At 45.4% G+C, this 23,375-nt stretch overlaps 2 protein-coding genes across 2 annotated transcripts; one reads left to right on the top strand and one right to left on the bottom strand.

The window, feature by feature from the left end:
* On the bottom strand, positions 847-4,767 carry LOC8056140 (BTB/POZ and TAZ domain-containing protein 1). Its single transcript, XM_002456766.2, has 5 exons — positions 4,445-4,767; positions 4,172-4,320; positions 2,402-2,729; positions 1,387-1,688; positions 847-1,301 (listed from the first exon to the last, which is right to left on the bottom strand). Exons 1-5 carry the CDS (start codon positions 4,562-4,564, stop codon positions 1,151-1,153), a joined length of 1,050 nt encoding a protein of 349 aa, XP_002456811.1. The 5' UTR covers positions 4,565-4,767; the 3' UTR covers positions 847-1,150.
* LOC8078703 (TBC1 domain family member 13) lies at positions 9,469-12,644 on the top strand. Its single transcript, XM_021456615.1, is given in 10 exon segments — positions 9,469-9,630; positions 9,709-9,801; positions 10,185-10,289; positions 10,433-10,459; positions 10,461-10,586; positions 11,057-11,155; positions 11,231-11,359; positions 11,480-11,659; positions 12,045-12,161; positions 12,241-12,644. Coding segments are annotated over 10 exon segments (1,107 nt in total). The 5' UTR covers positions 9,469-9,549; the 3' UTR covers positions 12,391-12,644.

Genomic DNA, 23,375 nt, shown 5'->3' with positions numbered 1-23,375 from the left:
TGGAAAATTAATGAGTTTTCTAAGTGACTAAAAAAAGTTGGGAGCATATATGTTTTCTTTTTGAACCTGGGAGCATATTTGTTGGCTTCGTTGTTGGCTCCCTCCAATAGTTTCTAAAATCTTGCGCTTAAAAGATAGAGGTTCACGTACTATTTTTAACACTCTTAACTATTTATATATTTTCTTTCTCTCGTACATTGCATCCTGAATTATGTACTACTTACTCTTCTCCACGTTCTTGCACTTTTGGATTGGCGCGATGAATAGTATGGGATGAGGTTGATATTTCTAAGTGCCCAAAGATTAGGGGTTGAGGTAGGGAGTTGTTGGACAACGGTTTTTTCAATCTTCCCAAAAATACAGATTGGAAATGGTTTTGGAAACTCTTCGAGATGCTAGGTTAATAATGTAGTGCTATTTTCTACTACTTGTCTTAGATCCTAGCCTTGCGCAGCAGTATCTTTCTCTCTCTTTCTTTTTTCTTTTGGAAAAAAAAAATCTTTCTTTGTTCCGCACTCTTTTTTTTTTTTTTGGGGGGGGGGGGGGGGGGCTGATTCAAGCAGCTTTGCTTTCATAATCATAGCGCCACAGCCAATTTGCTTATTCGCTTGCTGATGGCCTTTTTATTATGATGTCTCATCTCAACTTGTGCTACTAAATAAACTCCATAAAACTTCGCACAAAAAATAAACTCCATAAAACCCTGAACTTTTCTATGCTTAACGAAATCTTTCTTTAAGAGCAAGTTGGATCATGGAACCATGATTGATTGGAACCAAAAAAGAGGCTGGCGTTCATTCCGCGTTCAAGTCATTTTGGATCGATCAGTTTGTCAGGGTGCCAGAATTCTGAAAGATATATAATATTATCACAAGACTATTTATTTACCTCATATTTCCCTACTATATATATGGTACATGCAGTTTTTACATTGACTTTCGGCTCACTGACTCCGACCTGGCGACCTCACTAAAAGAATTCTATTCTACCAACGTAGGAGTACATCACAGGGTGACAAAGTAGGCATGTACATAGCTCAACATAGATCTGACATCTGAAAACGGACCCAAAAAAACTGCTCACTCCAACCTCTCACTCATACTCACTAATCTACCTACCTCTAACCATCCCAGGCTGCTCCTGTGTTTGCTCAGCACTGGGTGGAGGTGCTCGTCTGCTTCCTGTTGGCTAGAGAAGAGAAGACCCTGGCAGCCTTCACCTTCTTCACCAGAAGCCCCCATTTGTCGTCGTCATCGCCGGCCTTGGCAGCCACCTTCTCCTGCTCCTTCTGCTTAAACCTCCTGCATGGCACAATCACAACAATAATGTCAGACGCGAGAGCTCACGCGATGGACGGCTGCAACTGGCGAGAGCCGTGGCGCTTACATGCAGAGCGGGGTGTTGCAGCGGTCGGGGCGGTCGCAGAGCGCGGAGTGGAGGCGGAGCAGCTGCCACATGCGCTGGCACCGCGCGCAGCTCTTGCGGTGGCACTGGGAGAAGTGGCGGATGAGCAGCTGCAGGCCCCGGCACGTGGCGTAGCGCGCGCACGGCGCCGGCGCCGGCGCCCGCCTCGCCGGGCCGACCTCCGTGCAGCCCTCCGTGCAGATGTGGTCAAGGCAGTCCATGGCCTCGCTCAGCTCCACGTACACGCGCTGCTCCGCGCGCTTCCGCCGCCACTTGCGCCGCCGCTGCACGTCCAGAACCCAGCGCACATCGGTCAGTGCTTAGCTCACAAGGCTCGGTCGGTAGTCGGTACAAAAAAAAACGTGCATCGTGGAACTGTCCAACAAACGTAAACATGATGAATGAAATATTCTCCATGTGCGACTTTTGAAATCCTACGGTTGAAGACTGTTGAAAGATGGAACTGATCGAGTAGCCACCAAGATTCCGCTAACTTTTGTCAAACCCAGGCGCTCGAGTCTTAAACATGACCTGGCCTGGAAACTTTGTTCCAGGTCACGATTTGTCTACCCAGATGAAAACGTTTTAAAATAACAGAGGCGGAAAGGCAAGGTAAGAGGTCGGAGAGATGCGAACATTCGCCGACCATTTGTCGTGGACGGGCCGCCTGAACCGCCCTACACAGACGCACCAACCACATAGAAAAAACACTCGCGTCATGTCCTACGCGCACGAACGCGACACGGAGGTCCGACCATGTCCACCATTTCCTGGAACAAAAGCTTGGCCCTAAAGAAAGCATGCTCCCCACCACACTGCCGCACGGCGACAGGCCGGCGTGCGTCATCATGCATGCATGCTAAATTTCCTTGCAGTGCACTCGCACTACACTGTGCGTGCGTGCAAGGCTGCAATCATCTGTCAGATTTACATCGACCGTGTGGTCCAGCGGCCGGCCGGTGGAACGGAGGAAGAAGGGTGGAAAAGAAAAACGTACCATGTCGGCCTCGTGCAGGCGCTGCAGGACGTGGAGCTCCTGCCAGGGGTCGTTCTCCTGCAGGAAGCGCCAGGCCTCGGTGCGCTCGACGGCGGCGAACTCCTTGGCCAGCAGCCTGGTGCAGCGGAGGTGCAGGCGCGGCGCGTCGCAGAGGTCGGCCAGCTGCAGCACGTCCACCACCGAGTCCGCGGTGAGGCGCGCGCCGATGGCGCCCTCGCACGCACGCTTCAGCCACGGCACCTGGTACGCGTGCGCCAGCACCAGCACCTGCACCGCGTGCTTCTCCATGGCGTCATCCTCCTCCTCCTCCTCGCCGCCGTCGCCGCACCTGCCGAGATGGTTTTTGTCGCCGTGTTAGTTAACCGCGCACATGATCGTTCGTACTTCGTTCGTCATCAGCAAATTAAATTTAGAATAAACATGGCAGTCCAGACACTGTTTAGTTAGAACCTGACAATTCCTATGAGCCACAAGACACATGTAGTAGTGTGATCGAAGAATCTTATAGTACTCCTAGCTACCTAAAGAATCATATAGTACTTGTAGTAGTGTGGTAGAAGAATCTTCGACAGGCTCCACAAGAACATTCGCCCAAGGCGAGGCTGCGATCGCTCGGGCGGTCCCTTTCTCGGAATCCACATGTAGCCACGTAGTATAGGCCAAAGAATTTCCAAAATCCACGGCAAGCAACACCAGCCGCGGGGAGTGGTCCGCCGGTGCGTGCCCGCGACAGCGACAGCAACGGCTCGGCCCGGCCGGTCGCCGCCGAGCCACTCGTGCGCTAGGCGATGACGCGCACGACGCCCGGGCCAGCCGTCGTCCAGGTGCAACCGGGCAGGCGCTACCCACAGGGCCACAGTGCCACACCAACCAGGCAACCTAGCGGCGGGAAAATATACATAAAATAAAAAAAGGGCAGCGCTTTTTTCCTCGCTTTATTAGCTTATCCTTTTTTTACCCCTTCGCCGTCCTTTTCGCCGCCGGGAAAGCCACGAGATTTTTTTTCGGCGATTTCGGGCGCTCGCGGGCGTTTGGCAGATCGGCGCGGGGTGTTTGTGTGGCTCTGGTTTACCAGAGGGGTTCGGCGGGCGACGTGGCCGCCGCCGATCCGGGACGTGACACTGACAAATGATGATGAGGCAACCCAACCTAGTCCAATCAGTCAAAATTGCGAACAGACCCGGTTCGGTGATTGGATGGTGCAGGAAAAATATCAAGGCATTCATGAATGGTTCGTTGAACCAGACAAGTGCTCAACTGTTCAAATGCATTTTGATTCGTATTTTTTATACTACAGATAGTATCTGGGAAATGTTTAATTTGGGTGCAGAGTTTTTTTTCCAGTGAGAGCTGGATCGGTTTGGTAGAATTTGCTAGGTAGTTTTCAAATTGATTGTTCAAGCTAGCACATGGACTTTCTATTCCTAGAACGTTATTATAAACAACAACTCGTCTCGAAATAAACAAAGAATAAAAAGTACTGTACTCTAATATAGATTATACAAAAACGCTTGTTGATGATGTCTAAGAATAAAGGTTGATCTTCCGGGTGGTTGTTTAACGTGGAGTACACACGCGCCATGTGTTTCCCTCCTCGTGCGTTTAGAATAACTCAGAATTAGTCCTTGGTAATGGTCGTGTTTCCATGGCTTGCCCAGCCTCGCAAGTAAGGGACGTGCGCGACTAGGAACAGCAGCCAGCAGGTCATGCAATCCCAGGGGGAGGCAGGAAGGAATTTAAGGGAGACACGGTGTGCAGGGACGACGTTACCTGCCGGCGTAGAGGAGGCGGACGAAGGCGGCCGCGGCGTCGTCGGTGACGCCGCGGATCCGGACGACGGACCTGCCGGGCTTGCCGCTCTCCCTGTCCTTCTGGAGGCGCCGCTCCAGGATGCTCCCGAGCACCGGCGACGCCGAGGCCTAGCGCGCGCGGAAACCAAGACGAACACAACTCTCATCAGACGAGCGACCCAAGACCGTTTGCGGACGAACAGAGCAATGCGCCAAGGTACAGGAACCGGTCGTTTCGGATTCGGACGCTTACCAGAACAGAGGAATGCGCGGGGATCCTCCGGCGTCCGCCGGTGGTGACGACGTCGACGTCAGCGGCGTCCGCGTCGCCGGCGCCGGCGGCGCGGTAGCCGAGTCGCGGTGCCTCGCACATCTCCTCTCGTCCGGCGGCGTGGACAGGCGAACGAGTCGCGCGCGACGGAAGGGGAAGAAAGCTGCGGGGTGGGGGATTTGATTTCCGAGTAAAATATCTGTGGACACGGGCCCGGTGCGGGGAAGGGAGGGAGACGTCGCAGCTGCTTGCTTCTGCTTGCGCGCTCTAGACTAGGGGGTGGCCAGGCCAATTGGGCCGCGGGCGTTTGAACGCTTTTATAGAGAGCGAGAGCGAGACGGCTGGGGGGTGGGGGTGGGGCCTGGCCGGCACGGAGAGAAGGGAGATGGGAGACCTCCGCGCTGTCCCACGTTTCCAGACTTGCAGCGTAGCCCCGCGGGGGAAATGCGATTCTCACAAACGGCCTCCGCCAGTTGCCACCTCCTCAGGCTTCGGGGCTGGACGCCTGGTCTTTGTAACATGCTTTTCCTGCTGCTCGTGCTCGTCACTTCCTTCCCCTTCCCGCTGTTAAAAAAAGACCAGCAGGGCCGCTGCGTGGGTATGTCTTCGGAACGTGTTTCGCCTATGAAGCATCATCGGGGGCTGCTGTGTTTGTGTCGGTGTATCGCTGAAATAGATTGTGAAATTCCTTTCTTTTTCCCTCCTTGATTGATCAGCGACAAAGCTTCTGCATTTTTCGTTAATTATTAAAAGAGTATATGTGCACGAAAATTTCAGGTGACGGAGGGTGGATCGCGCAAGACGACCATCTGATGGATCGATGATCACCCGCTGCGAGAAGCGAGCGAGGTCGAGGGGTCGCGAGCACGAGGAGGCAGAGGACCAAAACGGCTCTTGGAATGAGGAAGCGCCACATGTTGCTTCCCGCGGGCCGACGTGGCGCGCCCGTGGCCCCCATGCAGGGCCTCATCCGTATGGCCGGCATGGGCCAGCCTCGGGCCGAAAAAAGCACAGCCAGGTAACAGCTCAGCCTCTGCCGCTACGAGCGGTGGGCCTAGCACTCTAGCAGAAGGATTAAACCGTCCGACGTGGCGGCGATTAGTTTACCTCCCGCACGCGGGGGCAGCAGGTGGATGCTGCCGGTGCCGGGGTTTGGCTCAGCCACATGCATGTATGTCGGACGTGGCGCCTGGGTTCGAACCTGCAAGGCTCTTATCTCTTTATCACTGCTAGCACTGACCTTGGACCGCTGTCTGTTTGCGTCACTTGCAAACATCAATGGACACAAACACAAAGTTAGTAAAAACATTAGGTCGAGGGTTGGATTGCTTGACATGCACTGCCGATTATATTAGAGCGCACTTTTTGCCTTTTGGTTCTTCAGATGTCCCAGGAGTCAAAAGAACGGATATTATCGAGGGAACATGTCGATCGTGGAAAAAGCGCCATGGAATATACTGTTTCCATTTTGGCCAAGCAAGCATCATTCATCTCATTCCCTAGCGCTAATACGCCAAGTCGGCAGCGAGTAGGTATCATTTTCTGTTGGCTGGTTTGAAAAGCCAGAACTGAAATACTATTTTTAATAATTTATTATGAAAGAAAAACAAAAAAAAATAGGGTTAAAAAGACAAGTGCACAGCGTGTCTCCAAGAATGTGTCTCCTTGCGCATGCTTATTAATTTGCATAGCGCCCAAGCAAATGCAATGTACTGTAATGTCGACGACGAGGCTCCAGATGAACAACTGTATCCCTTCGTTCTGACTAATTGTTGCTTCCATCGTCGCATCACTGGATCGGTGGCATCATTATCACCTGAAATCGATCGAGATATCTGATCACTGCGTTTAACCGACAGGGCACGGCATGGCGGCATGGGTTTCCCTGTCAATTGCCGTTTCGCAACACAAGCCTCGTTTAGTTGGTAAAATTTTGGGTTTTTGGCTACTGTAGCACTTTCGTTTTTATTTGACAAACATTGTCCAATTATGAAGTAACTAGGCTCAAAAGATTCATCTCACAAATTACAGGTAAACTGTACAATTAGTTTTTATTTTTGTCTATATTTAAAGCTCCATGCATGTGACTAAAGATTCGATGTGACGGGATATCTTGAAAATTTTTACGGCCACAGTGTCACACGCCCGTGGCATGTGTGTTTGCCCCTTGGAGGAGGTATTCCGGCCCCTGCCTCTGCCTGCACCACTCCGGGCCTCTTCCATATCAGCAGCAGCGACTGCTAGCTAGTGCTAGAGACAATGACGCGCTGGGGCCGCCCTAATCATCCTGCCGTTTATGGGGCGCTCCGTGCTCGGCTTATTAGTAGTGTGCATGCATGAGACTCATCTTCCCACAGTGTCGACCTCACAGGCAGATGGCAAGTTGATGGCACCAAACACTTGCGATCTTTCGTCACAACCAGAAACACTTTTTTTTTTGGTAGTGTATAATCCCCACATGTGGCCTGTGGGATACTAGCTAGAAGATGCAGATATGACCTGACCTGGATACCACCGGGTAATATGCGCTGCCTTCTACCTCCGGTACCAACCAACTAAAATCCAATCGGATTTATGTTTTTATATTAATTACAATAAAATAAATTGCAACACAGAGTGACAAAACGGGCAAAATTCGGCCTTTTGAAGGGAAGGAGGATGTGTCGATAATTGATATCGTGATGTACCAAGACTTCATCGGAACATATATATGTGAGATATAATTAGGGTAAAGTATTTTTTTTTCAACTTTCAAATTGGACGTACTAAGTGATTTTCAACTCTGAATTATAAAACAAGGTAACAAACACCCCCTCCAACTATCGAAACATGACAAATTGATTCTCTAGCAAGTTTTTTAATTCCTTTTTTTATAATAAAATGTACCATGACTTTAAAAAAATCATAACTAAACTATTTTTTATAAAAAAATATGAAACTAATTACTTGTTTGTGCTCTATTTAGATTTATTTGGATCTTATTTTTGAGATAAATAAAGAGGACTACTACTAGCAATAAAGTTATAAGACCAAAAACAAACTATTGCCAAATGACTTTATGTAGATAAAAAAACAAGTAAATAACATTACTTTTACATATTTTTCTAGTTTAAAATAAATAAACCTTGGAATATTAGAGACCAGAAACCAAATTATTATTATTATTATTATTATTATTATTATTATTATTATTATTATTATTATTATTATTATTATTATTATTATTATTATTACTACTACTACTACTACTACTACTACTACTATTATTATTACTATTATTATTACTATTATTATTATTATTTCTATGTCTTGAAACAAGTTATTCACGTAATTTTATGACCAAATAAGGGGTCCGGTAAAAGGCTATTTTGCGCATTACTAATTAGTTAATTTGATCATTAACTTGCTTAATTTTTCTAGTATAAACATGCTTGTAGATTAAAAAGGCTATCGTGCGTATCTTTTATTTCGGCTACCAATTACATGTTATTTTTTGGCAAGAGTGTTTAAAAGTTTGGATGGATGCATGCATAGACGGCGTTTAAAAAATAGATACATATGTATGTTATTGAGCATTCCACAATATCTTACAGTTTAGGACAAATCTTAAACTTTTAATGTTTTTCTCAGGATGGTGTATAATACCACATGTGCAAACAGATATAGAGGACTATTTTTTTTCAGTTTTGACAATTGGAGAGGGTTTGCTACTCTGTTTTATAGTTCATGGTTAAAAATGGGGTTGAAAATGTACAGTGGCGTTTCTTAATTAGTATTCTAGTACGTCTACTTTTTCTTGATGACAATGTAACCTCCTTATTTATTTTTTAAAAAAGGAATCCTAATTCAGCTGTGAGTACTTTGTTTGAGACTATCTTTACCTCAATTTCAGAATTGCATTTTCTTTTTCTATGCATCCTTGCTCTTGGATTATGTTCGACGATATATGTACATACCTACGCAATGGGAATACCAGGAATAGAGGTTAGTACACTTGACGAGCTCCATGACATTGGCTATTTTTCCAGGTAACTAGGCAACTTGCAAAAACGAAAATGGATTATCCACTATGATATGCGTGACTTGTTCTCTGGGGTGTCAATTAGCCAGCCAAGCCTCCAGCACATCTGTGTATCCTCTGAGCAACTGCATGCGTGTGCTCGTACACATGACCAGATCGGCGATGACCCTCTGACTTGGCTGGACAAGTTATCTTATTATTACATTATTATACATAGGAGTATGTGCTGTATTATCCTTATCTTTTCCTTGCGGGACATTCCTATCTGCTCGCTAGCTGCTTCTGATCTCGCACTGACTGCTTGATGATTGTGACAAAAGATTGTATGCAGATCACAGGCGACTTACTACGGAGTAAGCAGTATATAAATATCGTTCCCGTCCCCATCGTGGGACCCACTCACTCATAAGCAAGTTTCCACGGCAAACTGAAGGATTTAGGAGTTCCCAACAAGCACCAGCTCCGAAATATAAATATTTTCGCTGCCCATGCGTGGTTAACTGGTTTGGTGGATCTGAAGAACCGGGGAACACACAAGATGTTGTCATTTGCTCAGTTCCATGCTCTTCTGCTGTTTCGTTGCTTCACGTCCAGACCATGACCGTGACATATTACTGACATGGAAAATAAGTACTCGCTCCATTACTGACAAGAAAGTTTTATATGCTAGATAATTCCGATATTTTTATCTATACAAAGTTACAGCACGTTAGCAACCGTGACGTCAAACTTCAGCCTTCTATATATATGTGAAGCGTAAGCCTCGTTGCTAATGGGCTTGTATTTCTACATGGGCCATACGCACATACCCAATATGCCATACAGACATCTTCAACTGGATGGGCTCGGCAGCTTGGGCTTTCTATGTCTGGAAATGCACATCCTCTGGATCAAGGAAGGCCCATCCAGTGGAAGCTGCAGTAACAGTAGCGATGAGAACTGGACGGTAGGTTGCTACGGGGCCCACAAGTCGACGGTCAGAGATAGATCCGGATGCGTATCTGTATCTGGCCAACCGGCATGTTTCTGAAGCCACACGGACGGGTGCATCTCGACGCCCAAATCCATGGCGAGCTCGCCGCGATCTCCTCCGCCGGCGCCTACGCCGGAATTCGAGATCTCTCGGCAGTCCCGTCTCTTTGCGGCGGTAAGGCCTCCTGCGTTTTGCGTGTTGTTTGGTTTTGGTTTGTTTGCTTCTTAGGGGGTGCTTGCTGGACTCTTGCAGTTGTCCAAGAAGGTGATAGATCTCGATGAACTGAGGATGCTGGCGGCTCAGGGAGTCCCAGACGCCGCGGGCGTCCGGGCAACTGTGTGGAAGGTACTGGATTGGCTCGCCTTCCGGTAATTTTAGCCTGTTCTATTTCTGTGGTCAGAATATGAGCATCAGAGGCTTTGGTATTTGAGAAGCTGACCTCATTGGGGCAATGGTACTGCAATCTGCTGCGAAGCAATAGTTTCCTATGTAGGATTAGGATGAACTTAATTTGTATGATTGTCCTCTAATCAGTCCTTTTCTCTAGCACATTTTAGTTTATCCTTTTGCTTTGGATGCTAATAGCCGGCTGAAACTGTACTTGTTTTGCTTCACCCTATTGCGAAGACTGAAGAAGCATTCTGATTCCGTCAGTAGTGGAAAGGTTACAGTCAAAGCTTTTGGTTTTGCCTTTTCAGTCACTGACAGTGCATGTTATTGTTGTGCAGCTGCTACTGGGCTATCTGCCCAATGACCGCTCGCTGTGGGAGCAGGAGCTGGCAAAGAAGAGAGCACAGTACGCTGCTTTCAAAGATGAGTTCCTTAGAAACCCTGTAAGTCACTGCAGATTCAGGTCATACTTATGGTATCTTCATTGCTGCTTTTGTTGCACATCACATATGGTATAGTTTATGACCACCAATGCCTGACTAGATCCTCTCCCGAAAATAGAGATCCTGAATCCTGAATTTGCTAGGTAGGTAGAAATATCGCGACAGGTGCAAACAGAAGGCCACCACAACGTAAATGAAGAGCATGTTGACAATGGGTTCCTGCACAGGTCAGAGGTAACAAGAGAGGAGCACCCTTTAAGCCTTGGGAAGACCAGTGCTTGGAATCAGTTTTTTGAGGTATATAGGCGCCTTGTGATGCTATAACTCTTATTATGTCTATAGTATGGCAAGAAGTTCAGTTCACCTCCACTGCTCGTCTGCTCCACACTTTCTTAGTTTGTAACCTCTTGTTTTAGAGCTATGCATATGGCACTCGTAGTTTTTTATAGCATGTATAACTTGATCACAGCAAGAATCAAGTGGAACTGGATCATGCAATTGGCTTACTTCATTAATCCTGCTTCACAATCTAGGTTCACTGTGGTTAGAGAAAAATAAAATGGTAAAAGAAATCTTTGAGCCAACTATTCCACAGCTTATTTTGACATTTAGTCTCAGAAAAAACAGCTTTCTGTCTGAGTGTGCATGCATGCACTGTGTACCTGCACATATGCTGTTGGGTTCGTTGCATGTATGAACTGATTTGCCCTCCTTTATTGCTTTTTTATTGGTAACTGATGCTGTCTGGAATTTTTCTTTAATAACAGTGCTCAGAGATTATGGAGCAGATTGACCGTGATGTAAAGCGCACCCACCCTGACATGCATTTCTTCTGTGGCGATTCATCTTTTGCAAAGTCCAATCAGGTAAATCTTCACACACTCTGAGTTCAAACAGTGTTGTCAGATCCCTGTCTGATCTTTTCTTACTATCCTTACCAGGAATCTTTGAAAAATGTACTGTTAATCTTTGCCAAGCTGAATGCTGGAATAAGATATGTACAAGGGATGAATGAAATTTTGGCACCGCTCTTCTTTGTATTTCGGAGTGATCCGGATGATAAAAATGCTGTATGGAGTAAGAGATTGTTTTTACGATGTTCTAAGTGCCCTTCATTGTACTGCTGATAGCCGAAGCTTTCCTCATTACTATCTTCTGTATCATAGTGTTGCTATTTGGAATCCTTGTAGAAATTTGCGGAAGCGGATTCATTCTTTTGCTTCGTTGAGCTGCTTAGTGGGTTTAGAGACAACTTCTGCCAGAAACTAGACAACAGTGCTGTTGGCATTCGAGGTACACTAGCCAAGTTATCACAGCTTGTAGCAACGTATGATGGAGAACTCCAACATCATTTGGAAGTAACTACAGAAGTAAGTCTTTCCATGCTGCTGGTGCCAAAGCTACTTGCTGTCTTGAGGATTGTTTTCATTTGGCCTTGCAGGTCACTTATTGACATGACTTAAAACTTTAATGTTCTTATGATACATCTGTTGTAAGGTTACTAATGACAGAAATTTAGGTGCTTCTTTATGGTTTACGTTTTCAAATGGTTTAGCTGTACCTTTTTTTAGGGTGTCATCTTTTTTGAAAGCATCATACCAACTGTTTTAAAGCAGGTGCTTGCAGCTCTCGTGTATGTTTCAAATGGTTTAGCTGTACCGTTTTTTAGGGTGTCATCTATTTTGAGAGCATCATACCAAACTGTTTTAAGGCTGGTGCCTGCAGTCCTCGTTGACAAAAACATGCTCTCTGCAGGTTAATCCCCAGTTCTATGCATTCAGATGGATAACGTTACTGCTGACCCAGGAATTCAACTTTGCCGACATCATTCACATTTGGGACACACTATTAAGTGATCCCGATGGCCCCCAGGTGAGCACACACTGTTGCTTCTACTCTGCAAACATCTTGGTTCTGGTTCTTTTACCTAAACTTTATCTGACGACCACAGGAAACCTTGCTCAGAATATGCTGTGCGATGCTGATCCTTGTCCGGAAGCGCCTCTTGGCCGGCGATTTCACCTCCAACCTCAAGCTCCTGCAGAATTACCCGCCAACGAACATCAGCCACCTCCTCTACGTCGCCAACAAGTTGCAGTGAGCCGATCTCTTTTGCGCCTGAAGCACTGCTGTGTTTGTTCAGCCAAAGCTGTGGCTGAGTCCTAGCATTGCAACAGAAACACAGAACTGACCAGTTGCGGCGATAATGGTTTATGTATCTTGTCCGTTAATCTGACGCCCTGCATTCTGTAACATGTATCTGTTCATCTGGCAACGATTTCTAGTATCCCAGTTAATTAAGGTGACATGATTATACTATCTAAGCTTATATGCTGACCGGTTCTTCTTTGATAATGGTATATCCTGTCATGTTACGCTACACCTGGGCATAACAGTCGGCGGCAATCAGGCAATCACACAACACACACGTTTGTTGCTGCCATTCTTCTGCACTGTACGGTTCTTTACTGGTGAAGTATCACTACAGGGATGGAACTGAGAATCCATGTATGGGTAGGGTTGATATATGTGCGCGCCAATCATACTCATACAGGTGCGTGTTGGTGTCCTACCCCAGAATTCCATACCCCAGAACAGTGCTGTGTTTCGCTGAAGGGGCAGCTTCGGCGACGCCGAAAGGCTACTACACCGCTACGACTGGCCCTTTTCCCTCGTTCCCAGAGCTGCTCAGCTTCAGCTCCGGAACTGCCGGCGCGCGTGCCGCTTTGCATTGGCGATGCCCCAGCTGGCTGGCAGTTGCAGCTGCGGACGCGGCCGCCGGCGCAGCCGCGCAGGCGCAGTGCAGGCAGGGTGTTGAGATCCTCACGCCGGCCGGAAGGATCCCGTCTCGGTGCAAGTGAGAGGGTCGTAGCGCGGCGGTAGCCGGTAGGGGGGCAGCTCAGCTGCTGCGCCGTCAATACCCAATGAATGCTCGGCGCGGCGTTGGCCGGCGTCAGAAACGGATCGACGATGGAGTGGAGGGTGCACAAGCACAAGACGAAGCAAGAGCAACACATGACACATGCATAGTGGCATACGGGTGCGACCGCTAGTTTGTCTTGTCCTACTCACTGCCCTGCCATGACTGACTGGATGAGGGGGCTGAAGACCGGCCAGGGGAGGGGCTGCTGCTGCTGTGGCGCAGAGGGATCTCAACGCCCAGCCTGCGACAAAATGTACAGGGCTCAGGGATAGCTAGGCCGCGCGCGCGCGCGCGGAGAGGCTGCTGCTGCTGTAGCCCCCCTCCCCCTCCGCATGCTGCGGGCCGGCGTTATGGTGGATGGATGGGCGTCAATCCAGGCGTAATCCAAATCCATGCATGGAACAGGGACGACTCGCGCTGGCGCCTCATCAGCTTTTGCCAGCCGATGGAAAGCCCACCGCTGGCTGGCGCCTGTGCAACGAAGCACTGCATCGCAATCTTCGCGACATGATCAAACTGTTTGCTGATGCTGAATTTCCTGAATGCGTGACACTAGTACAGCAGTGGCAATTCGCGCGACATGAATTTATAACGAACAGTTAGAGATCTCTATCTGATACAGTACAATACTCATGTGTATGATTCAGAAGAGATCATCGTAGATTCATTTCAATTGATGATAGTATAGCAGTAGTCGGCAATGCCGGCTCTGTGTGCTGCTAGGCTGTTCTCCTATACTATACGTAGTTCACGCTCTCCGGGTTTTACGAAGTGCGGCGTTGGGGCAGGAGACACGCATGGGCATGGGAGAGGCGGCCAGGCCGGGACCGACCCCTCAACATAGGAGCATGCAATAGGGCGGTCTCGAAGGAGACACGGATGCGCTGCCGCACGTAGTCGTGCGTAGTATAGTACTCCTACATGCATGTCGCCCGGCCGGCGGGGACCGAACATATACGAGGTTGGCGTTACCCCGAAGGAGGAGACACACAGGCACAACACAAGCTAGCAGCCTCCGACAAACGCCTCTGGTGGCGGCCAACCCATCGTAGCCGCGTGCCGCGCACACGACTGGCATGCCGCATGCACTGCGTGCCATCTCACTCCATCACACTGCATGCCGCCGCCGCCGCGCGCGTCCACCTACAGTGCTGGCGACTATTGATGCTAGGGCCTTGTTTAGTTCCGAAAAAATTTTGGATTTCACTACTGTAGTATTTTCGTTTTTATTTAACAAATATTGTCCAATCATAAACTAACTAGAATCAAAAGATTCGTCTCGTAATTTACAGACAAACTGTGTAATTAGTTTTTGTTTTCGTCTATATTTAATGCTTCATACATGTGCCGCAAGATTCGATGTAACGGAGAATCTTGAAAACTTTTTGGATTTCGGGGTGAACTAAACAAGGCCTAGCTAGTAGCCTATGTTCCAGACTTCCAGGCTCCTGCCCATCCAGTGACGCTAGCCATATTCCATTCCATGAGGCTGTCTCCAATAGGAGACCCATTCGGGAACTCAAACCTAAAATGGGTCTACAACACAATACCTATAGCCTCCAACAGAGTACCCATACAGAAAACCTATTTTAGATATCAGGAAAGGCATAACCCAAATTTGGGTATTCTCTCTCCTCGAGACCCATTTGCAGAGAGTGTTTTCTTTTAGGTCTCGTTGCTGGAGAAGACTAAAAATAGGTATGGAACCTTTTACCTGTAGCGCTACTCAAAGGATAAATGGGTCTTGTATTTTGGGTGATGATTGTTGGAGATAGTCTGAGTATACTGCACGATGTGCTCTCTTGTGTATATTTTTTTTTAAAAAAAGAACTGTCCCCTGTAAAAATCCGCAATCCAAAGGGGATTGCATCAATGTGAACTAACCCTGCCTAGCTGTTCACCTGGTATATGCTAACCTATACATCAGTATGTGCATGCTTTGTTCGCTCAAATGTCAGATTCCTCGTCATATCGAATCTTTAGACGTATGCATGAAGTATTAAATATAGATGAAAATAAAAACTAATTATACAGTTTGGTCGAAATTGACGAGACGAATCTTTTGAGCCTAGTTAGTCCATGATTGGACAATATTTGTCAAATATAAACGAAAGTACTACTATTCCTATTTTGTAAAAAATTTTGAAAGTAAACAAGGCCTCGACTGGATGCATGGCTACAAAGCTGCCGTTGAGATCGAAGCAAATAAAACTTCACAGTCGTCCACACTCCACACAGCCGAGATCCCGGTAGATAGCTTCCTCTCCGCCCATGTCGTGGTTGCAGCTTTCTCAACGTGCTCTAGGAGTACTAGCTAGCTAGCGCGCTTATTAACAGAGCGTCACACAGACAGCAGTAAACACACTCTGATCTGATCAGCTATCTCAGCACCTGCCTGCTCTTCCTAAGTGTCCAGCTGCTCTCCTCCATGGCCTGGCATGCATGTCACCACAGCCGAGAGGTAGTAGAGCGCGCGAACCACTCACTCATCACTCAGCATTGTCTTCGACACACGGGTCCGGCGGCCGCGTTCGTCGCCCAAGCCAAAAACGCGCTCCGACAGAAATGGCGCGGCAAGACTTTGCCCGATATAGCTACTGTTTGCCGGCCAGTTCGGAGCAGCCGCCGACCGGCCGGTTACAGTGCAAACGACGCATCGCATGCAGCCCGGCCGGGCGGGGCTCTATCATTTGTTGGCATGCACTGTGCCCCTGTGCCTGTGCGGATGCAGCTGCTTGCATGCACACAGCTGCATTGCATCTGCATCCATCACAAGCGTGAGCGCGCACACGCACTGGGCGCTGGGCGCAGTGCCGAGGCCACCCGCTAGCAGCAGCGCACGTACGTGCATGGCAGATCGACGCAGGCCGCTGGCTTGCTGCTGCTGCGCGGTGCCCCTGCCATGCTGCTCGCATGCAATGGCGCAGGGCCACAAGGTGAGGCCCACCGGTACCCACTTCAGTTGTGTCATCGACCTCGCCTTGTCTTCTCAACCTGTCTGCGAAAAAGCAACCGCTAGCGCCTGGCCAAAAGATATCATAATCAATTAATGGACCGGATCTTTTCAGCTCCCAGAACGGCCCAAATGATTACGCATAATCCGGATGCATGTTTTGCTTCTTTCTTTCTTTCCGACACCCGATCGATGTGCAGACAGCAGGCCTATTTCCTTCTTTCTTTCCTCACCCGGAAAACAAAAATCAATGTTCAGAACTGCACTGGTGTTTCCGCTTTACCTCCAGTGAAGTGGAGAAAAAACATGTCTCGACATTTTATGTGATGTGTTAGTATACTCATGCTGTGATGCATGCAACACAATTAGGCAAAAACAATTCTGTATATAGATCCAGTTTGTGTTAAGATGTAGTATGAAATTTCATTTTTTTTTTTTTGTCACTCATTCGTATGATGAAGCCTGATGCATTGGTGGTGTACGTGAACCCTGTCTCACTGAACTCCAGCATTGACTGACCATTTGGTAACTTCAGACTGGGAGTCTGTGGTACTGCGGCCGTGACCTAGACCAACGATCTAGCATGAAAAGCTGTACTTGCATTTGTGGGTCAGCACCGGTTCACCCTTAGGCCTTGTTTAGTTCCGAAAAAATTTCGGATTTCGTTACTATAGTATTTTTGTTTTTATTTGACAAATATTGTTCAATCATAAATTAATTAGGATCAAAAGATTCGTCTCGTGATTTACAGACAAACTGTGTAATTAGTTTTTGTTTTCGTCTATATTTAATGCTTCATGCATGTGCCGCAAGATTCGATGTGACGGGGAATTTTGAAAAAACTTTTTGGATTTCGGGATAAACTAAACAAGGCCAGTTGGTCCATGCATCTGGAAGGCCAGGCCAACTGGCCAAGATTAATTAGCTAAACTCACCAGAATTATGTTTAAGGTCTAAGAGTGCCAAAAACGAAACAATTCAGTGTGTTTGGCACACCCAGAAATATTTTAGATTCTAGTTTTAGTTTCAAGAATCCAGCAAGCTAATCAAACAGTTGCATGGATTAATTACGATTCAGATATCCCTACCAAACGCAAGTATATAAATTATTAAACCAGGACAAGAAACAACATAAGTTATCAGATATTATAATACTAGCTAGAAAAAAAATATATTAATCATGTCATATATTTCTATAGTAAACTTAATTAGAGATGCAAATGTTAATAATATTTCCTATAAGTCTAAAAAAACTTTAGATTGATTTACTTCCCGAAGTGCAAGATGTGCATTTATTTTAGGACGGAAAGAATATATACTTGTGAATGCAACAGATAACAACAATTCAAGTACTAGCTATCATGTTCAATTTATATTTTATCTACTTTGGGCGTTATATTTTACTCCCTTCGTTTCAAAATAAAAGATATTTTAACATTGTTTCAAGTCAAACTTGTCTATTTGATTTATTTTTACAAAAAGTAATAAATATTAATATATATAAATTTACAGGTGACCTAAGACACATTTAATGAAGAATTCAGTTGAACTAATTGCATGTGGCTAATTAAGTCCATTGGCTCTTGTAGGACTTGCCTTGGACGGACAAGCGAGTACAAATCTAAAAACAATTCAAACATAGCAAATTTTTTTATGACTCTGTTGACTCTCAACGATCTACTCCAAGCAACCAAACAGAGATTGAAGTTCATTGTTACTCAACCTGGTAGAATTATTTCCCTTGCTCCTTTTTCAGGTAGTGATTCCTCATGTTTTGGAACCCCTGGAGGCTGAAGAAGGTGAACCCTGGAGGCTCAAGATTCGTAGAGGCAAATAAAGTTGTTGATACACTTTCTAAAAAGGTAAGGCGGACAAGCCTCATGAACCTCATGTATTTTTCTCCTCTCAGGTACTATAGCTCGTTACCTAATTTATAATATCAAAGCATGTACCAGAAAACATCGATTGAGGTAACATGATCTCCGTTTCTGTAATATGTTCGATCGTGTGATGCAACGAAGCTTTGAATTTTGAAAACAAAAAAGAGACGAGCTGAGCTTTTTTTCCTTCTCTCTCTATGGTCTATCAATCAAATCTTTTCATGCGTTGGTTCTCATATAGAGAATTATTTCCTCATCTCTTCTCTTTAATTAAAATTAGTTGTGTCACTTTGTCTTTTTACATAGTTGGCACCATAATTAATAAATATAGAACCTATATGCTTGTCACATAATCTTTTTTTCTATGTCTTTGTTCTTGTATAGACATATTTTTTTATTTATAAATTATTTTCTTCTTTCCTTTCTAATTACAATACTATATTGTTATTTTGCATCTCTTACTAGTGAAGATAGAACCATCCTAATTTACAAATTGGGAGTGATCCAGTGGCAACATGTAAGAGCATCCCCAACCGTTTTGCAAATAAGCTTTGCATTCATGTATTTGCGAAAAAGTCTTAAAAACACTTATCCAACGGTTTGGCATTTAGACTTTGCAATTTTGTTAACTTGGCAAAAAGAGAGGAAGGATTGGCATATATGCCAAACCTGTTCACACTTGGCATTGGGAAATTGGCGCGAAGTGATTAATGCCAAACCATTGGAGATTGCCTCTTTTCACTTTTGCCATATTTTTTTGAGACTTGGCAAACTCCCTCATTTGCCAAACCAATTATGCAAAACGGTTGGGGATGCTCTAACAACGCAAGCGAAAGGGTCTATAATTTAGTGGTTATAACTTATAAGTACTTTAGGTTCTGAGTTTGGCTTTTTTTAAAGTAATTTTTTTAAAAAAATTAACGGGCGTTGTGTTTTCTGTAATAGGAACATTTCATCAACTCTTGAGGATTTGTCGATCTCCTCATGATTTACCAATTCAGTTTACGAAGTAGCTCATACGGTATGATTTACGGATAAATGTGTGTTGTAAGTCTCAGCATTCTATTTAAATTCCTTAAAAAAAACAGGAACAACGCAGGAGAAAACTAACCATCTTTTTTTGGGTCAGTAATTTAGTAAATATGGCACGACTAGAGTACACACTAATACGGTCAATGAAACAGGGACCCACTGACCCGGTGCCCTGAGCAGAGGTAGTGGGGTGCATGGGTCCACTACTCAGTCCCTGACAGGGTGTGCGTCCAGTGAGGCAGCTCTCTTTCTAGGAGGCCATCACCGAGGGGCTTCCTGCAGGTGGTAGACGTACGGAGGCAGTCAACGGCGCGGACCGCCATGTCATTGGACGCTGCCGTCCTACGTGGCTCGCACTGCCGTTGCCACCTCTGCTCTCCTCCCGCCATGCTCCTCCTTCTCTCTCTCTCCCTCCCTCCACCGCTTCGTAATTCGTGCTCGCACAATCATCTCTCTCCTCTTTTATTGACCTCTGGAGTGTTTTTTATTATTTCCTGCATGATGCCCGCTCATCACAGTCGCCTCGTCCCGCACACGCATCACCCTTTTGCATGGACGGAGCACCCTTCTAACCGGGTAATAGCCTGCACCCTCTCTCTCTCTCTCCTCCATGCCAGCCAAGAGCTCGATCGTCTCTCTCTACAGGCACGGCCATGGCCGGAGCCCGTCGTTGGAACACACGTCGGGAGGTAGACGACAGTGCGGTGCGGCCCTCCTGGTGCATGCATGCATGGGCCCGCCGGCCTTCACGTGGCTCCCGCCTGTCAGCGTCCACGTGGTGTGCGTGATCGCATGCGTTTGCTTTTGCTCCTGCTAGTAGTAGTATCGAATCGATGGAGACGAGACGGGAGATGGAGCCACGAGAAACATGTTGGGAGACAGGGATGGGATCTTCTGGTGGCCGCATCTGGGCGAAGGCGGTGGCGTTGACATTACGTCTGACCGTCGTCCCATTTTGGTCAAGCCTTTTGTGCCTCTCGTCCCGTCTGCTACCTCTTGCTCACCCTATCTCTCGGAGTCTCCGATCCATTGGTTGGTCGTCGCCATTTTCTGGCGGTAGCTGGTAGGCGCAGCTCTCCTACTACCTCTCTACTTTTTTTTTTTTTGGAAAACTTAACTAGAATTAAAGAAAATATTGTTAATCTTTATATGTCCTAATAAGTTTGTATTGAACATAGATTTTATTATTAATTTATTGATACATGTTACATATAAAAATTGCAGTATATTTTTACTTCCTTCTTCCGATATAGCTCTAGACATGGAAATTAAAAATGAGTAAAAAAATATGTAAATCATAAAAAAAATATTATTTAATTATGGACTAATTAGGTTTAAAAATTTTGTCTCTGTGCAAATTGTACAATTAGATTTTTTAGTAATATATATCTCCAAATATTCGAGGACATAGGTAAAAAACTTTTTGAAGGGGAACTAAGGTCTTGTTTAGATGCGAAATTTTTTTGGATTTCGCAACTGTAACACTTTCGTTTGTTTGTGGCAAAAATATTATCCAATTATAAATTAACTAGGATAAAAAAATTTATCTCGTAATTTACAGACAAACTGTGTAATTAGTTTTTGTTTTAGTCTATATTTAATGCTTCAAAACTTTTTAGTTTTCGTGTGAACTAAAGAAGGCCTAAAACTAGGCTGCGCATCATGCCGTGCTACAAATGTGGTGATACGAGGCTGAATGATAGCAGAAACACATAGGGCAGTTTGATACGACGGCTATTATCGTAGGTACGGGTATGGTACCAGCTGTACAAACAATTGAATGCGTGTCGTAAGCCCTTTATTTATTTATGTGTATATATCTTGCTTTTGATAATAAACTTTAAATTTAAGTGAAATATGAATATTTTGTAGTATCAAATAAATATTATTAAATTAATTATAAAGTATATTTTTATATCAACAATAATTAGAGATATAAATGCGGGTCTCTCCTTTTTTTACAAAAATAGATAATTTGAAATTAATTACTTGTTAAAAGGAAATAGATTTCAAGGCAGTGGTGCTGGTCTAGATCTTCTATCTACTTTGATTTAAGCTCCCGGATTAGGCTTTGTTTAGCTTGCAAAATTTTTTGTTTTGAGTACTGTAGCATTTCGTTTTTATTTGACAAACATTGTCCAATCACGGAGTAACTAGACTCAAAAGATTCAGGTAAACTATGCAGTTAGCTTTTATTTTCGTCTATATTTAATGTTTCATGTATACGGCTAAAGATTTGATGTGACGGAGAAATTTGAAAATTTTTGCGAACTAATCAATGCCTTAGAAAGTGTTCTTATTTAGTTGAATCATCAAATCACATATATCGATGTCGGAAGCAGGCATGCCTAGTAGCTAGTCCTGAATCCACCAAGCGGTCTGTCTCTCCCTGTTCTTTCTTGTTTCAATTGCCTGTGGAGAATAATGGACCATATGTGGCTGGAGACTGAGCTAGTCAAATTTTCATGGATATATAGATCAAAGCATTATTTTATATTTTTCATGGATAGATCAAAGCACTCTTTTCTATTTTTCATCTTTCTGCACACAAGATTTTAATCTTTAATCTTTGTTTTTTCCGTGTTCAATTTAAAATCACTATTGGTGCATGCCACCCTGTGTGTTTACTCCTTCTCCATCACTAAAACAGAAAAGGCTTCCTTCTTTATTATATAACCACTGTTAAATTTATGATAGCTTTTAAAAAAAATCCTTACATTTCAGAACAAATTAATTCAACATGATTTTACCATTTGTACATGCGATTAATCCCTAAATTAAATCTTGCATGTCAATTTCTTCGAGTTTCCGAGCTTTTTGTGATTGACAAGGTGCACCACTTACTTTCAACTTTCATTAGCATATGTGTGTACACTGCTTGCATCATTGTATAAAAAATACTGGTTTTTTAAGTAAACAAAAATATTGAATTTAGAAAGGGAAGTCTAAATTCCCGCAACAAGGACAAAAAAGGAAGTATAAGACCTGACTGTGTTTGACAAAGTTTCAACAAAGCTACCACTCCAGTCCCCAAGATGCGCATCAAGCAGGAAGAGTATTGATAATTAGTTGCCGTACAACCAGGGTGTGGCCGAGCACTACTAGTGCTTCTCAGGAGACAAAAGGTCCACTCCATCACCAAAAGAAAAACCAGAAAAGGCTTCTTCTCCAAGGCCTTGTTTACTTCCCAGAAAATTTTGCAAAATTTTTCACATTACCCGTCACATCGAATCTTTAGACGCATGCATGGAGTATTAAATATAGACGAAAATAAAAACGAATTGCACAGTTTGGTCGAAATTGACGAGACGAATCTTTTGAGTCTAGTTAGTCCATGATTGGACAATATTTGTCAAATACAAACAAAAGTGCTACAGTATTTATTTTCCAAAATTTTTCGGAACTAAACAAGGCCGGTCGACGATACTGATACTACTGCTCCTGCCCTTTGTACTAGTACTAAACCTGTCCACATAGATTGTGCACGTAAACAAATACACAAAGCCCATTGTTAACGACGACCGAAACCAACGATTAAGCAATTGTTTTATGCAACCAACGAAGGAGAGCAAGCGAGCAAAGATGATACGCATTGTGTGTGTGTGTGTGTTGTCGTGCTCGTGCAAGGTCTCCTCGGTTGCATGCATGCGACTGTCTGCCCCCACTGTTTCGAGTCACAACAACACAGGGGGAGAGGGTGCCTGCTGAGTGCCTCGGAATTCGCGGGAGGGCCAAACCAAAAACGCCACCCCACCGTGCGCGCCTCGGTGACCCCGAAAGCGCCCGCAAATCGCAGGTTTTGGCTCGCTTCGTCTTCGGTCTCGTCTATCCCCGCCCCGGCCGGCCGCTTCTTCCCCCGGGACCTGCACCGTGCAACTTGCTCCGATCCATGCATCCGGCCACCATTTTTTTTTTTATTTTTGGTGGTGTGGCTTGGCTTTGTCATGCACGGCGCACAAATAAAGCACGTACAAAATCCTACCCGAAAACGCTCGGCCTCGACACACGACACTCTCCCAATAAACAAAACGATGCAAAACCACACACTATAGCTGGGTCGTCGAGAGTGTCACAGGTTACGTACGTGCAAACATGGTATAATTTATACTATATACAGTTCTCCATAGACTACTGTGCTGCATTGATCTGTGCTATTTGCACGCGTGTACGTACGTACGTACGTACGTTCGCACGCACAAGTAGCTTTCCATTGCTGCAGTGTGGTCAGTGGCAGGGTTTCCGATCGAGAGGTGTATCCAGCTCTTCCACCGGCCGCCGGCCGGCCGTGGACGATGCAG

The sequence above is a fragment of the Sorghum bicolor genome, chromosome 3, assembly GCF_000003195.3.
Source record: "Sorghum bicolor cultivar BTx623 chromosome 3, Sorghum_bicolor_NCBIv3, whole genome shotgun sequence".
NCBI classification, from domain to species: Eukaryota; Viridiplantae; Streptophyta; class Magnoliopsida; order Poales; family Poaceae; genus Sorghum; species Sorghum bicolor.
The sequence above is the reverse complement of the archived record's forward strand: the minus strand, read 5'-3'. Positions and strand labels throughout refer to the sequence as shown.